Source organism: Pararge aegeria, chromosome 3 (assembly GCF_905163445.1).
Source record: "Pararge aegeria chromosome 3, ilParAegt1.1, whole genome shotgun sequence".
Lineage (NCBI taxonomy): Eukaryota > Metazoa > Arthropoda > Insecta > Lepidoptera > Nymphalidae > Pararge > Pararge aegeria.
In genome coordinates, this window is record NC_053182.1 from 5079541 (window position 1) to 5093812 (window position 14272).

At 36.0% G+C, this 14272-nt stretch overlaps 1 protein-coding gene across 1 annotated transcript in view; it reads right to left on the bottom strand.

The window, feature by feature from the left end:
- LOC120637320 (transcription factor Sp3-like) overlaps positions 1 to 13804 on the bottom strand; it is a 35160-nt gene extending 21356 nt beyond the window's left edge. The window contains exons 1-8 of the mRNA XM_039909109.1: positions 13642 to 13804; positions 10563 to 10707; positions 10063 to 10349; positions 8552 to 8626; positions 6890 to 7009; positions 5950 to 6069; positions 3818 to 3920; positions 1340 to 1648 (exon numbers count right to left, since the gene is read on the bottom strand). Coding sequence (XP_039765043.1) covers positions 1340 to 1648; positions 3818 to 3920; positions 5950 to 6069; positions 6890 to 7009; positions 8552 to 8626; positions 10063 to 10349; positions 10563 to 10707; positions 13642 to 13701 — 1219 coding nt within the window. The 5' untranslated portion in view covers positions 13702 to 13804. The remainder of the gene's footprint in view (positions 1 to 1339; positions 1649 to 3817; positions 3921 to 5949; positions 6070 to 6889; positions 7010 to 8551; positions 8627 to 10062; positions 10350 to 10562; positions 10708 to 13641) is intronic.
- Between the last annotated feature and the right edge of the window lie 468 nt (positions 13805 to 14272).

The window sequence follows — 14272 nt, forward strand, 5'->3', positions numbered from 1 at the left end:
GAGACATAATAATTAAAAACAAAACATATAATAAAAATATATATTAAAACAAAAAAAAAATATGCAAAGTGTAAATTGTTATTGAAATTTTAAAATGTTATAAACTAACTTAAATAAACTATAAGATTATAAAACTTAATATTAACTTAACATTTAGTGCAAGTGACGCAAATACAGCAAGTGAGTTTTAGAAATGAAAACCAAGCAGAGATAGCAAGATAAAAAGCATGAAATAATAGAACGGTTAATTGTCGAGAACAATGAATAAGTCATTTTTACTTCTTGTAATAAAAACTTCGACAATTTCATAGGTATTTTAATGTTAGTAAAAGTTTTGCTTACGAGAATTTTACCGTACAAAAGTACCTTGTGTCAATAAATTCAAAATTCATTATTTCAAGAATGCATTATTTCAATAAGCTCTTTTGAAACGCCAAGTTTGTCTGTTTGTAGTAACTCTACCACCGGTTCCGAAGGCAGATTCTACAGAGAAGATAGCCGGCAAGAAACTCAGCAGTTGTTTTTCAAACATCAACTATTAACATTGTACATTTTAACATTAATTTTTCTATGTTGTGAGAGATGAAAGCGAAGCGGGATGCTTCCAAGCAACCTTGTCATTAAGAAATTAATTAATTGTATAGTAACCTCGCTGTATTAATAATTGTGTTTTAACATATTCTATAAACTTATGCTAGGACCAAAATTACCTTAGGAATCATCTTTCGCAGAGACTTTTTGTTTTTAAAGATAACTATTTTGTCTTACAAATACTATGTTATTATAAATATATAGTAAAGTTAAAAATATATTGTATAAGTAAAAATGACTTGTCCACTATTTGGCAAACGTGGCGATAATTATTATTGTCCTCAGTGTCGGCTTTATAACTCACGTCTTTAAAGAATAAATTTATGAATACCGTTGTCGTGCTAACTCGTTTGCACAATACATGCAGGCCCGTATATTGTGCGAAAGAGATAGCACTACATACAGATATTCTTTGAATGCGCGGGTTTATCTATGGTTCATGGTTCGAGGATGACGCCTCCAAAGATCATGCGTCCGTTTTAAGAGTTAACGATAAGGTGTTACAGACACATCCCTTCAAAGCAAAATGCTTTTTTAGGAAAAAAAAACTCTTTGCGTGCCTGCCAAGATCAACGGGCTGATTCTTGTCAACATCATTCATAATTGTACCCCAAACTTTTCGATAATGCGTGAAAATATAACCGTAAATATTCCACGGGCTAGAGCCGACCCTGTCATCCAAACACTACAATAAACATCAACCACACAGTAAATAATAATTATCCCCACAAAATTGACTAGTACCAACCTTGTGAGCCAGGACTGCCGGGCGATTTGATATCTTTTCCATTACCCCCATTCTTGACATCCCCACTTGCCAAAGTCACGCCAGCGTTGGTCACATTCCCCACTGTGGCGACGTTGGTCATGTTGGCCACACTCGCCACGGGTAATTGGACACCCGAGTTGGGTATTGTAATCGCTTGGCTTGTTGGTATCTGTATACCGCTCGGTATGGAAATGTTTGTCGCCGGAATAGTGATCATCTGGTTGCCGGTCAGTGCGCTGAGTGGGATGGTTAGGTTAGTACCGGGGATGGAGACGGTCGCCTGTTGCTCTGTTAGGGGGTGAAGCGGGGAGCGAAACACAGATTAGTATGATAGAACCAGTTAAGCGATTGCGTGCCGCCCGTACAGTTTAGCGAGTGGGAACTTATTTCCGCCACGACCTCAACAATGTAGGATCTAAATTTTTTTAGATAATACCCTCAGGAAATGGTTATTTGTTTATACAGTGTATAAAATACATCAATACAATCTTTATGGCCTCAATTTTAAGATATGATTTTTTTTTGTAAATTACAGTGGCTAATTATTTTGTCGATTAAGTATTTAAGTTACCGTAAATTACAAAAAAAACATAAACGTGCTACTCTTAGTACGTTCATAAATACTTATTATAGTTGGGTTGGTTGGAATATAAATTATAATAGTTGGATATAAATTCCCATTTTTTTTTACTTTTGACTAGGTGAATTTTTCATATTGTTATTCTTAATCTGTAGGACTTTAAAGATTAAAAAAAAAATCAGATATATGAAACTTTAAAATGCCACCATTTATAGCGGCGAAGTATATATACATTATCTATATAATATGATTGTGTCGATAAAATTGTTTATTACTGGCTGTTAAATTATCGCAAGCTCGCGACTGGATAAACTGTTAGTGGTAGTTAGTTAGTACTTTTTAATTCCTCGTCTGATAAATTTGCGGACATTCAGATCCTACGGTGCTGATGGCCGTGGCGTTTTATTTTGATGGGGTTAAATTATAGGGTAGTGCTCTCTCGCGCTCTCTCGCTCGCACATAAGCGGCCAGCGATTCTGTGCGAGCGAGGAATGCATACATTCATAAACAGCCAAAATATATATACATATATTAGTGATCTTAATTCAATTTGGCGCGCATATGGTATGTTTTTAGGAAGAAACTATATACAAAGATATATTATATTATAAATATTATAAGTTTCTCTTTGTCCTTGTTTTGCACTCGTAAAAATTACCCGAAAGAAGATTCAATAAACAATAGACGGTAAAGTTCAACATGGAAATTTCCAATTATCATAGACATTATATGATTTATTATTAAATCTCTTTATTTGCATTCCACAACATTAACATATACAAAATATAATAAAAAACAGAAACACAAAGAACGAATTGGAATAAAAGAGGCGGCCTCATCGCTTAATAGCGATCTCTGCCAGCCAACCTTTGAATCAAGAAAAAAAAAGAAGAGGAGAATAGACTGCTGGTGGTAAAAATTTTATCATCTTAAAACAAATATATTATTATATCTTCAACTTCTTCAATGATGACTATAATGAATGAAAATATGAGGGAACTAATTAATCCACCCACAGATTAAACTTACAAAAAGTTTTAACACCTAACATAACTGATACCATTGAAGAGAGCATAACAAATCTAAGGCTTGTTTATAGAGTTAAAGAAGCACTACGAAATACTCTTGTTAATTCAAATAGAGTTCGTAAAGCGAAGGTCAAACATAACCGTCAAACTCGAGTCTACGCTGGCGAGCAGAATTGCGACCTGCGTGCGATCATAAAACCTTGCGATTGGTCGCACGCACATTTGCACGTAACCACGAACGCAAGTTTCACGTCTTTTGTTTATCATTCGCTTTACGAACCCTAATTAAATTAAGAAAAGCAAATTATAAACAGTATACAAGTATGAAGCAAAGCATATGATTGTAAGACATCCCAAAGAGTAATGAGATAAGGACCCAAGCTTTATATGTGTGGTTACTGTAATTTTTTATGGGTAATATAAAGTACATGGGTACAGTCCGCGTCACGTAAGTTGGCCACGCTGTATCCTTAAGAAAGGAATTTCATCTCCCAATTGTAGTTGTTCTAGAAACAATGTAAAATGGAGCTTATGCTTCTTGTTTTAAGGCTCAAATTCTTTTACATTTTTATTTACATCACGCGCTCATTATCCTCAAAGTCTATAATAGTCCACTAATGTACCGGTCAGTGATCGCATTAGATGGTAGTATTAGCTCAGTGATGACAAATGTATCCGGAAATAGGAATCAATAGTAGAGGATTTGTGTATCTAAAACAAGTGCCATTAGGTCCATTTTGCTTTGCCGTTAACTTTGAGAAGTCATTCTGATTGCACAGTTAAATTTGAGTGCAGAACGTTAAGTTTACATAACGCGAACTGTATTATAAATAACAAAATAACACTTACCTGTTGGTAAATGCATGACGTTCTGTAGGAAGCCCGCGGGCAACACGGGCGTTCTAACTAACTGCCCGTTGACTAGACTCATTTGTCCCATACCCGAGAAATTCTGGAAATATCGATACAAAAATACTTATTAGTTTCTCAACATTGCGTGCATTTTTTAAGCAGTGGTAGAGCTATTTGACGGCCGATTGGCGCAGTTTGCAGCGACCCGCTTTCTGAGCCCAAGGCCGTGAGTTCGATTCCCACTACTGGAAAAATGTTTGTGTGACGAGTATGAATGTTTCTCAGTATCTGGGTGTTTTATATGTATATTCTAAGTATTTATGTATATTATTCATAAAAATATTCATCAGTCATCTTAGTACCCATAACACAAGCTACGCTTACTTTGAGGATAGATGGCGATGTGTGTATTGTCGTGATATATTTTATTTATTTTGTAGTATATTTTTGTGACAGAGTTCCTCCGGGGAAGTACTACCACAAGGCAGCCATTATTTCTGCCGCTTAGCAGCATTGCATCGCATAGGTGTTATTACAGGCGCATGGGACTTTACATGGTCTCAGGTTAAAGGACACAGGGCAACACTTCGCAGCTTGTGTTTCTTGTATGCCCTGCGAATTTTTGCTCTGTTTATAGGCGATGGTTTTCCACTTACCACCAGGTGGGCTATCTGCTTGGTCCCCCAATTCTTAATTATAAAAAAAAATCGAGCAAATCAGGTAAAACATCACGCCATGACTTCATAGTAAACACGATTAAAATTGCAGAGCACAGCTAGGTTATAAGTTATAATATACTACGATAATACACACATCGCCATCTAGTCCCAAAGTAAACGTAGCTTGTTTTATGGGTACTAAGGTAACTGATGAATATTTTTTTAATGAATAATATACATAAATACTTATAATATATAGATAAACACCCAGACACTGAAAAACATTCATGTTCATCACACAAATATTGTCAAGTTGTGGGAATCGAACCCACGGCCTTGGACTCAGAAAGCAGGGTTGCCCACTGCGCCAATCGGCCGTCAAGTTATTTGATAAAAACAATCGCTACAAAAGTAATTTATAGAAAATTACTTTAAAAAAACTACTTTACTACTTTACTACTAACTTTTAGGAAACGCAAACAATGTATTATTGCGCTTTATGCTGTAACTTTAATTTTCCCGCACAATTAAAAACTAATTTTGTAGTGAAATTATGTGGTGTGATACTATTATCATCATAATTCTTTTAACGTCTCACAAACCTTCTCTCTCAATAGATACAGAATTTTGGAGCATGGACCCACCATACTGCAAAAATAAGTGTCGGCGGCCCTTAAAGATCACACGTTTGCCACGGGAGCGACTATAGTGCGGCTCGGGAATTGACATCGCCAATTTCCCCAACAATCGAACCTAGGAACTCGCGAGCTGTCGTTGTGTAACCTAACTTAACACTTAAACTTAACGAAAAGAGCAAAAAAGAGAAAAGAGCAACTGCTGAGTTTCTTGCCGGCTTCTTCTCGGTAGAATTTGATTTCGGTAGAGTCACTACACACAGACAGACTTGACGTTTCAAAAGTGCTTATATTAGGCCTACTTGAAACAAATGAATTTTTAATTTTGAATTTTTGAATTTTAACAAAGGTTGCCTGTAAGAGATTGCTTGCAGCAATAAGGCCGCCTTTGCATGTCTACATTGTGTACTGTATACTCCTCACTGTTTCTTTTCCTGTATGTTATACATGCAGTAAAGTGTTTCTTCTTCTTCTTCTTAACTACTAGACTAACGTTGTATTTGCTATAGTGGTATTAGAGGCGTGGTAGATTCATTATCATCAACATATCGACTCACTCCCGCCCCACTACAGGGCATGGGTCTCCTCCCACAACGAGAAGGGTTTATGCCGTAGTTCACCGCATATTAATGGACTCCACACGCCTTCGAGAGCATTATTGAGAACTCCCAAATATGCAGGTTTCCTCCCGAAATGTTCCTTTAACGTTGAAGCAAGAGATAATTGCTTAAAACGCACATAACTTAGAAAGCAAGAGGTGAAGTGAAGCCGGAGTTTTAACCACTAGGCTATTGCCGCTTGTGGTACTGCCACTGGTTGAAAGTTGGAACCTTACCTGGGCATGATGTGACGGTATAAAAAGTGCTTCTTGCCCGTCGACAGTGACAGCCTGTAGTTGCCCGACTCCACCGACCATGCATCCCCCATACACACTGCCTACATTGCCTGCCTGTTGCTGCATACATAGAAAACATAGACATTATTAGCCAGGAAGATATATTAAACAAAATCAGGCGTTTCTTTGCATTATTTTAGATGAATAAGGTGGGGGGCGGGGGTAGGAAAGGTATAATAGGCGACATATTTGGCGAATTTTTCATCCTCCCAGATGTCGTCGAGCCCTGGGGCTCTTCTCATGTCCAGCTTTCGCGCTCACCCTACTCCCCCCGGCGACGTTATTTCAAATATAGCGATTTGGATTTTATCATATACACTATAGTTATATATATTATTAAAATTTACATAACATGCTGCATTGTCGTATTAGGATAACTTTTTCTAAAAAATATCATGCTTTGTTTTTTTGCAACAAATCCCGTTTTTTCAGTTGGGATAACCACGAGAACCCTACGAGATAATTATGTCTACCCATTTTCACGTCTTATACAACTAGGACTATGAGTGGTAGCCATATTGGATATACCCCAAACAGATAAACTTAATTTAAGAAAGAAAAAATATATTGCACCCTAGCACTAAGTACTATTACTGTTATCTGCCTTGTGTTTTTCCTATTATCTTGTGTTACAATAAAGTTTTTCTATTCTATTCTATTCTATACCGTATCGAAATAAAAAACTGAATCCAATAAAATTAGATACACAGAATTATTACATTGTACAGTGTGTGTTCAAAAATCAATTGGTTAACTTAATTGATAATTTTAAACATCTTTATTGTGTAGTATAGGATAAATTAAGAATATACTTAAATAAAAATATATACTACATCTACATGATATATACTACAATTACAGATATAAACATGTGACCGACCTGTAACAGCTGAGGGTGGATTTGCAGTAACTGTTGCGGGGCATTCTGGTAAGTTGGTCCTTCGTTGCTGGACACTACGCCTCCGCCGAGCAGTGATTGCAGTTGTTGCATCGATATCACCTGGAAACAATGTTTATTTATTAAATTAGTACCAAAAATTCAAACCCAGTTAACGACCATCCATGGGCTCGCCTATATTTTGTATAACTTCATCGCCGAGCCGGCCGGTCCGGACGATTATAAACTGAATTTACTTTGTGGTAGAGTTTATTTCTGTTAGAACAACTTATAACCACAGAGATATATAATAACTATCCCATTCATACCAACATTAAAATGTCGAGTGCCAGAAGAAAAATAAAGAAATGATGTCAGTTGAGAATGACAATATCGAAATTCAAATTCGAATTACGCTAATCTAAGCTTTATTCGTAGGGAGTTAAGGTGTTGCATAAGGATAAAGGTTTGTGTCTCTATTTTTGTGGCATTTTTTTTTTATTATTTATAGTAGACTTCAGCTTCTGTAAATTACACTATCATGAAGATAAATTATTTAGGAAGCCATTACTGCTTACAGAACCAAGATAGGTAGTCGGGCTACTTTTTTTTTTACACATTTTCCTGAATAGAGACGTAACAAAATTAAGAAGAAAGTAGCGAAATTATGCCATTTTGAACCTTATGAATAAAGACATAAAAATGTTTTGGTTTATCAATAGGTTCATAAAAAGGTAAGGTTTTGTTTTTCCTTTTAAATATTCATAACAGGTTTGTAACACTTCGACTTCACTTTCGGGGTACCGAATCCCAGCACGCACCGCTAACCTTACGAAGTTATGTGCGTTTTAAGCAATTATTTTAATTGCAACGTGGAGGAAAACATCGTGAGGAAACTTGCATGCCTGAGAGTTCTCCTTAATTGTTCTCAAAGGTGTGCGGAGTCCACCAATCCACACTGGGCCAGCATGGTGGACTACTGCCATAACCCCTTCTCATTGTGGGAGGAGACCTGCACCTTGTAGTGTGCAAGTAATGGGTTGACATGATGATGATGATGACTATTTAAGGTACCTCATAAGTTTTACATTTTACTTGGCACTGACTTCAACCAATTTACTTTTAAATTTTTAGTTAGTATAGCATTTATATCCTAATAAACTATATATATACTATATATATATATACTAATAAACTAATATTTCAATAAATAACTTTACAGTTTTTATTAAAAAAAACACGCAGTGATAACCAGGTGTGTTAATCATATGTTTGACGGCCAGCTGGCGCAGTGGGCAGCGACCCTGCTTTCTGAGTCCTTTGCCGTGGGTTCGATTCCAACGACTGGAAAATGTTTCTGTGATGAACATGATTGTTTTTCAGTGTCTGGGTGTTTATCTGTTTATTATAAGTACTTATGTGTATTATATTCATTAAAATATTCAACAGCTATCTTAGTACACATAACACAAGCTAGCGTTTGTGTATTGTCGTAGTATATTTATTTATAGGCTGCTTTTTTATGATGACTGAAAATACTTTAAAGTACAATAATTTCTCCAGTCCGAATATTAGTTATACATTTCATAGGAGGTATCTTTTTTTAAAAGAGGGTACTCTTATTTCAAAATGATATTGTGTATTAAAAACCTAATGGTGAAATACCTGAGGCTGTTGCACCTGTATGCCATTCGGTACCGTACTCGCTGCATTTACGATCGCTGCGTACAACTCGTTACCCTGCAAACAAAATACTATTATGGCTACAAAATCGCTTTTATAGGAATATAAAAAAAGATCGGCTTCGAAATAAAGAAACAACTGTATGTAATTTACACCCCCTTTTTCTGACTAATCTTATAATTTAAACCATCTTTTCATCACGTTTTAGTGTAAAGTGTGTTTACTAAATTTAAAAAAAACACAAAATAAAAAGATATTTTCTTTGTGTATGTGCATTTTTATTGTTTTGTGACCAATTCAAAAGAAACTTTACACGAAAAGAGAATACTTTTGGTAAGGAGCCTTTATGGTCATTTTCTTTACTACTCTATTGATTTTCAAATTGGGTCCTGCCATTGGCGTGCACATCGTTTAAGCGGAAAGTTCTGCCTACCCTAAAAAATTCAAAAACTTCAAAATTCAAAATTCAAGTAGGCCCAGTTTTTAAGCAATTTTGAAAGTCAGTATAGTCGGAAAAATGTAATAGGCCCGTTTTGACATTTGTGCAAGACCATAGAATGTAACTTGGAACGAAACTGAAAGAAACAAAAAAATAAAAATCAATTATATACAGTGTTTTAAAAAATACGTAAATTTTTTTGGGACGTTAAATAATATGAAAGAATATATCGCGAGTATTCTTTTTGCGCTTACTTCATAGTAGCATGCAATTTATAATTGTTGCGAAACGTTCCGGAAACAGTTACGTTCTCAGTCTTTTTTTTTTTTTATACTAGAGCTGTAACCATTTTTTTACTGAATATCGAAATTAAATATTGTGTAGTTATCTTTACTGCAAAGAATGAGCTTGGTTCTCAAAATGGGTTCTAAATAATGAGTCTGAGATAATGTATCTGACCAAGCGGCACATGACTGAAGCGTCCCCGCGCGCACTGCGCAGTTTTTCGTTCCTCATCTTGTAAAGTTGACTGTGCGCTCGTTTAAGTTTGATATATATTGTTTACTATTACGTTAACTATGGCTCTTCTATTTTGGACATTAATTTAAACATAGTGATTTGACTCGATTTTTGTGTTTGTTGTTATATAGTACTAACTCTGTTTCAACATGTTGAAAAGTGGACGTATAATCAATAGCCAGTCACGCGTATTGGTTGTGAAGTTAAAGGAATACTTTGAACGAACGAACACTTTACAATACATAATAATATCAATCAAGTACTGATACAAACTTGAATTGATTTATCGTGAGTATCGAGTACAGAGTCTTATGGTTCCATAACTAGTTACGTCGCGATGACAAATGTCAAAACGGGCCTATTACATTTTTACGACTATAATGATATGTTAAAAATTAACTTATAGGCATTGGAGCTGCGTGGTTGAGCAATGCTTTATTACCCTCTTATTATAAGACAGGCCTATGCCCGCTATTTTAGGCATTAATAGGCTGCAAGAGGATCTTAACTAATTGTAACCAAAAACTTAATTTACCGAAAGCCCTTGCGCCCTCAACTGCTGTACAACAGCAGTGCTGATTACCCTCGTCTGTGGCTGCTGTTGCTGCAAATACTGCTGTTGTATTGCGGCTATTGTAGCCGCGTCACCCTGCACTTGTTGCACCAGCTGAGCTTGAACTTGCTGCTGCTGTTGTTGATGTTGTTGTTGTTGTTGTTGTTGTTGTTGTTGCTGTTGTTGTTGCTGTTGCTGCTGCTGTTGTTGTTGCTGTTGTTGCTGTTGTTGCTGTTGCTGCTGTTGAGCTTGCTGTTGTTGTTGCGGACCTTAAATGTATACATATATGATATCATTTACCTAGGATTTTATGTGTTTTGTATAAAATTCTTATTTAAATATTAGGTAGATCTATGTTAATTACGCCAAATATGTTGTCTTCTATTGAGCAATGCAAAAAAAGCGTATCCCAAAATATCACCCATCCACTATATCTTCTCTGATACTAAATTATTATATATAGTGCTTTGTGTTTTACTTACTAAAATGCTGTTGCTGTTGTTGTTGCTGCTGCTGTTGCTGTTGCTGCTCTTTCTCTTGCTGCTGTTCGGGGGTCATTGTGGCGGGCCCCACGCGGCTGCAGGTGGCCGCCAACAACGCTAGTGGCGACTGCGAGCCACTATCTTCCTGTTAGCAGAGAACACTTTCATGAAGACAGGATAATAATATTAATGGTAGTATTAAGACCATAATTTAATGGCTTTATCATATTAAAATCCCAATGCTCTAGGCATGGGTCTCCTCTCTCATACTATAGGGTTTAAGACTCAACCTGCAGCTTTAATGCAGATTTGCGAGCTCTAATGATAACTCTCAAATGTTAGTGAGTACAGTGATGGCAGTTTTTTTAAGCTCCAGACAGATTCTAAGAGCTTTTAACAGAAAAATACTGCTTGACCATTCTTAGAATGTATTGCCTATTTTTCTTTAAATCGAATCATTGAGCAATGTAAGGATGTAACTTGAAAATAACTAAAATTAGAGCATCAATGACCCACAGCTAGGCAAGCCCTCTTTCTCCACACTCCTCCAATAAGGATTGGAAGTTTCTAGCAATAAATAAATATACTATGTCTGTAAAATAACAATTGATTATTCAACATATCAACTCATTACCGGCCCACTACAGGAAACCAGTCTTCTCCTACAATGAGCCAGGTTTTGACCTACAAATTGACCCAAATGCTATATCAGAAACTACATGACACTCTCTTGTGTTTAGCTTTCACATTAGCCAGTGAACTTATTTTCGCGTTTCACATTGTTCAATCTTACTAGGTATTCTGACTCCCATATTTCTAATGCTTTTTTACAGTTTAACATATATTTTTTAGCTCAACTCAAAATTTAATATTGTTATGCAAAGTTGTCTTGTCCTCAATAACTCTAGGTACTCTGGGCACCAAATAAGTTTTATATTTCAATAAAACATCTGCTTATGTGTTAGAACCAACAGTGAATAAAACATCTGCTTATGTTTTAAAACCAACACTGTGAGAAAAATAATTACATGAATCGATGATTTGAGGACCAAAACATTTTTGCTGAAATGGTGACAATTCCTTTTTTCTAAATTTATTTTTAAGTGTTAATACTTCTTTTTTTAGCAACTGTTGTTCCATTCAAATAAAATGTTAGTTCTATGAAGTAACTGATAGAGCTGAAACTTTACTATAATGTAGATATATTATTTTATTCAATATAGTGAGATAGAAATAGCCTGTAACTGAGGTGCAGATATTCTTGAAACATCAACCATCCCTTTTCATTAAAATCACATGATGTGGTAGAGATGGTTGTACACTTGTTACAAAATTTGTATCCAAATGAAAATTTACTTCTGGCATGGTACAGAAATATTATTTATCTGTGCCACCAGTCAGGAACTATCAGAAAAGTACCAAATAAAAAAAGACTAATATTAAATGTGGGTTCTGGGCACAGAAATTCCTCCATAACATACAGGACAGTTGAGTCTGTTTTCATAGCTGTGATATTTTCATTACATATGAGGGCATGAATGTGTTATTCTGACAGTTATTATAAATAGTAGTAGGTTATTCTATTATCTTAAAAGCGATTATAAGGTTCTAATTTCAAAATAAGTGTACCAAGTTTAGAAAGTAAAACTTTTTCCTTAAATATTTTAACAAAGTAAAAATAATGATACAGTCTTTATAACTTGATACTGGCAGGAGGAAAACTATAAAAACGAATCAATACTGCATAGTGGCGGCTGTACAAAAAGAATGAAAGAGACGCGATTACGAGGGGAGAATCGCGTGAACATCGTGTCCGACTTGCCAAAATGGGTACTTTTTTTGAACACTTGTTATCGGATTTCTTATTTTCTTACTTTATTGAGTTGCTTACATACTTCATTGATAAGATAACTTTGAATGGTCCATTGAAACAAACGATTTACTTGGTTCGTTCTTGGTAGTTCATATTCCTTGTTCATGAATACTAATAAAGCTTGGGTTTAAACTGAATACACACAATTTAAATAAGTCTTACAAATAAATAAAGCTTCATTATGTACAAAATTTGGCATTTTTAGAATAATATATAAACAATTTCCAAAAACAAATCTTTTGAAATATAAACATCATACACAAATGAAAAAAAAATTGAAAAAAACAAAAACAAACATTCGCTCTCTTGTCTATGATTTTGACAACTTTTTCTATTTTTCCGAATTTTTGACATTTATTTCAGATGACCCAGTGATATTTTTGTGTGAATGTGGAGTGATGTGAAAATAAAAATTATTGAGTATACAGGGAACATTTTAACAGAGAGCAATAAAATTTGGGTATGTTCTTACATTAATTTGCAAGAAAACTATTGTTTCTATTCGTTAGACGCTTAAGTCGCTTTAAATATATTACCTAAATTATTTGCTTTTTTGGCTTCTATTCTTGAAAGATAAACTTTTCCACGTAGTTGTAACCATGCTGTAAAGTTGTAAAAGTCTCTTGTTTTGTAAAATCGCAGTAGTTGGGAATCGACACGCCTTTTCCTAACAAGTGCCGTCAGCCGGGAGTCGTCGCTCTCAAGGCCGCCGCCGCCCTTTGATCCACCCACCTTGACTCGCAATACTGAGATTTACGCATTCATAACTAGGTTAGGATTCATTTTTTTTCGAAAGGTATGTACAGGGCACAAAATTGTCAATAAAAATACATTATAGTGTTATCTGTTTAAATTCGTTGTTATACTTATTATTAAAAAAAACCATAAAATGGCGTTCATTTCAAAACTGTGTAAATAAACGTAGCCATTACTCATGGATCGTTTTACAAAAATGTTTGAGATAACTGTTTATGATGTTAATTCGAATAGATACAAATATTGGGAGAGGAGGATGTTGATGCTATTTCGGCAAGGGAGTAGCTGACTAAGCGGTCACAACCTCCTGCGTGTGGCCTGGCGGGCCCCACACGGCCGGGGCCGCACTCGCCCCGCCCTCCCCCTGCACCGAACGACACGAGAACGCTGCCCGCTAGCGTCCAATCTGTTACACAATAACACTCCAACGCTCTATTAGACACTTTTTACCTTTAATATTTTGTCCTCACTAATGTATTCCACTGTCACTTTACAAGGCTCAGACGACATTATCGACTTGACATTTACAAACACTAATTTGTCTTTGTTGACGTACGGAACGCACCATTCTCACGACCGGCCGCCAAACTGCGGCGAGCGAACTGGCGAGTGAAAACGAACGCGATCGTCAAACTTCGGAGATCCGCCTCCTATCGCGGTCGTGTTGATTGCAATTTTAACCAGTTTGTGGTAGTTTTTTATTCTACAGAGCTGAAAAGTGAAATCCATTGTGTTTCACAATAACTTAAAGTACTGTCTTTTGGTTTTATTTCACCTGTAGGTGATGTCATTATTGTTCTAGAGAGTTTGATAATTTGACGGCCGTTATCTCTATCTCACTCGTACAGAGACAGGTCTTGATTATTGGTAGGCAGCAGCTGCGCCTCTCTTCTCCTCCCCGTCGCGGGTGCGGTGCCACCGCCCGATAATAATAATTGAAAGTAGGAAGGACGTAATAATGGGTGTATAACCTCGCGCCCGCGGCCTCCTTGGGCGGGTAAAAATGCACACATGTCGCATAGCTTTCCGCGCCAGCCGCGTCTTCAAGATGTGACAAGTAAACAAACTATGTAATTAAAAT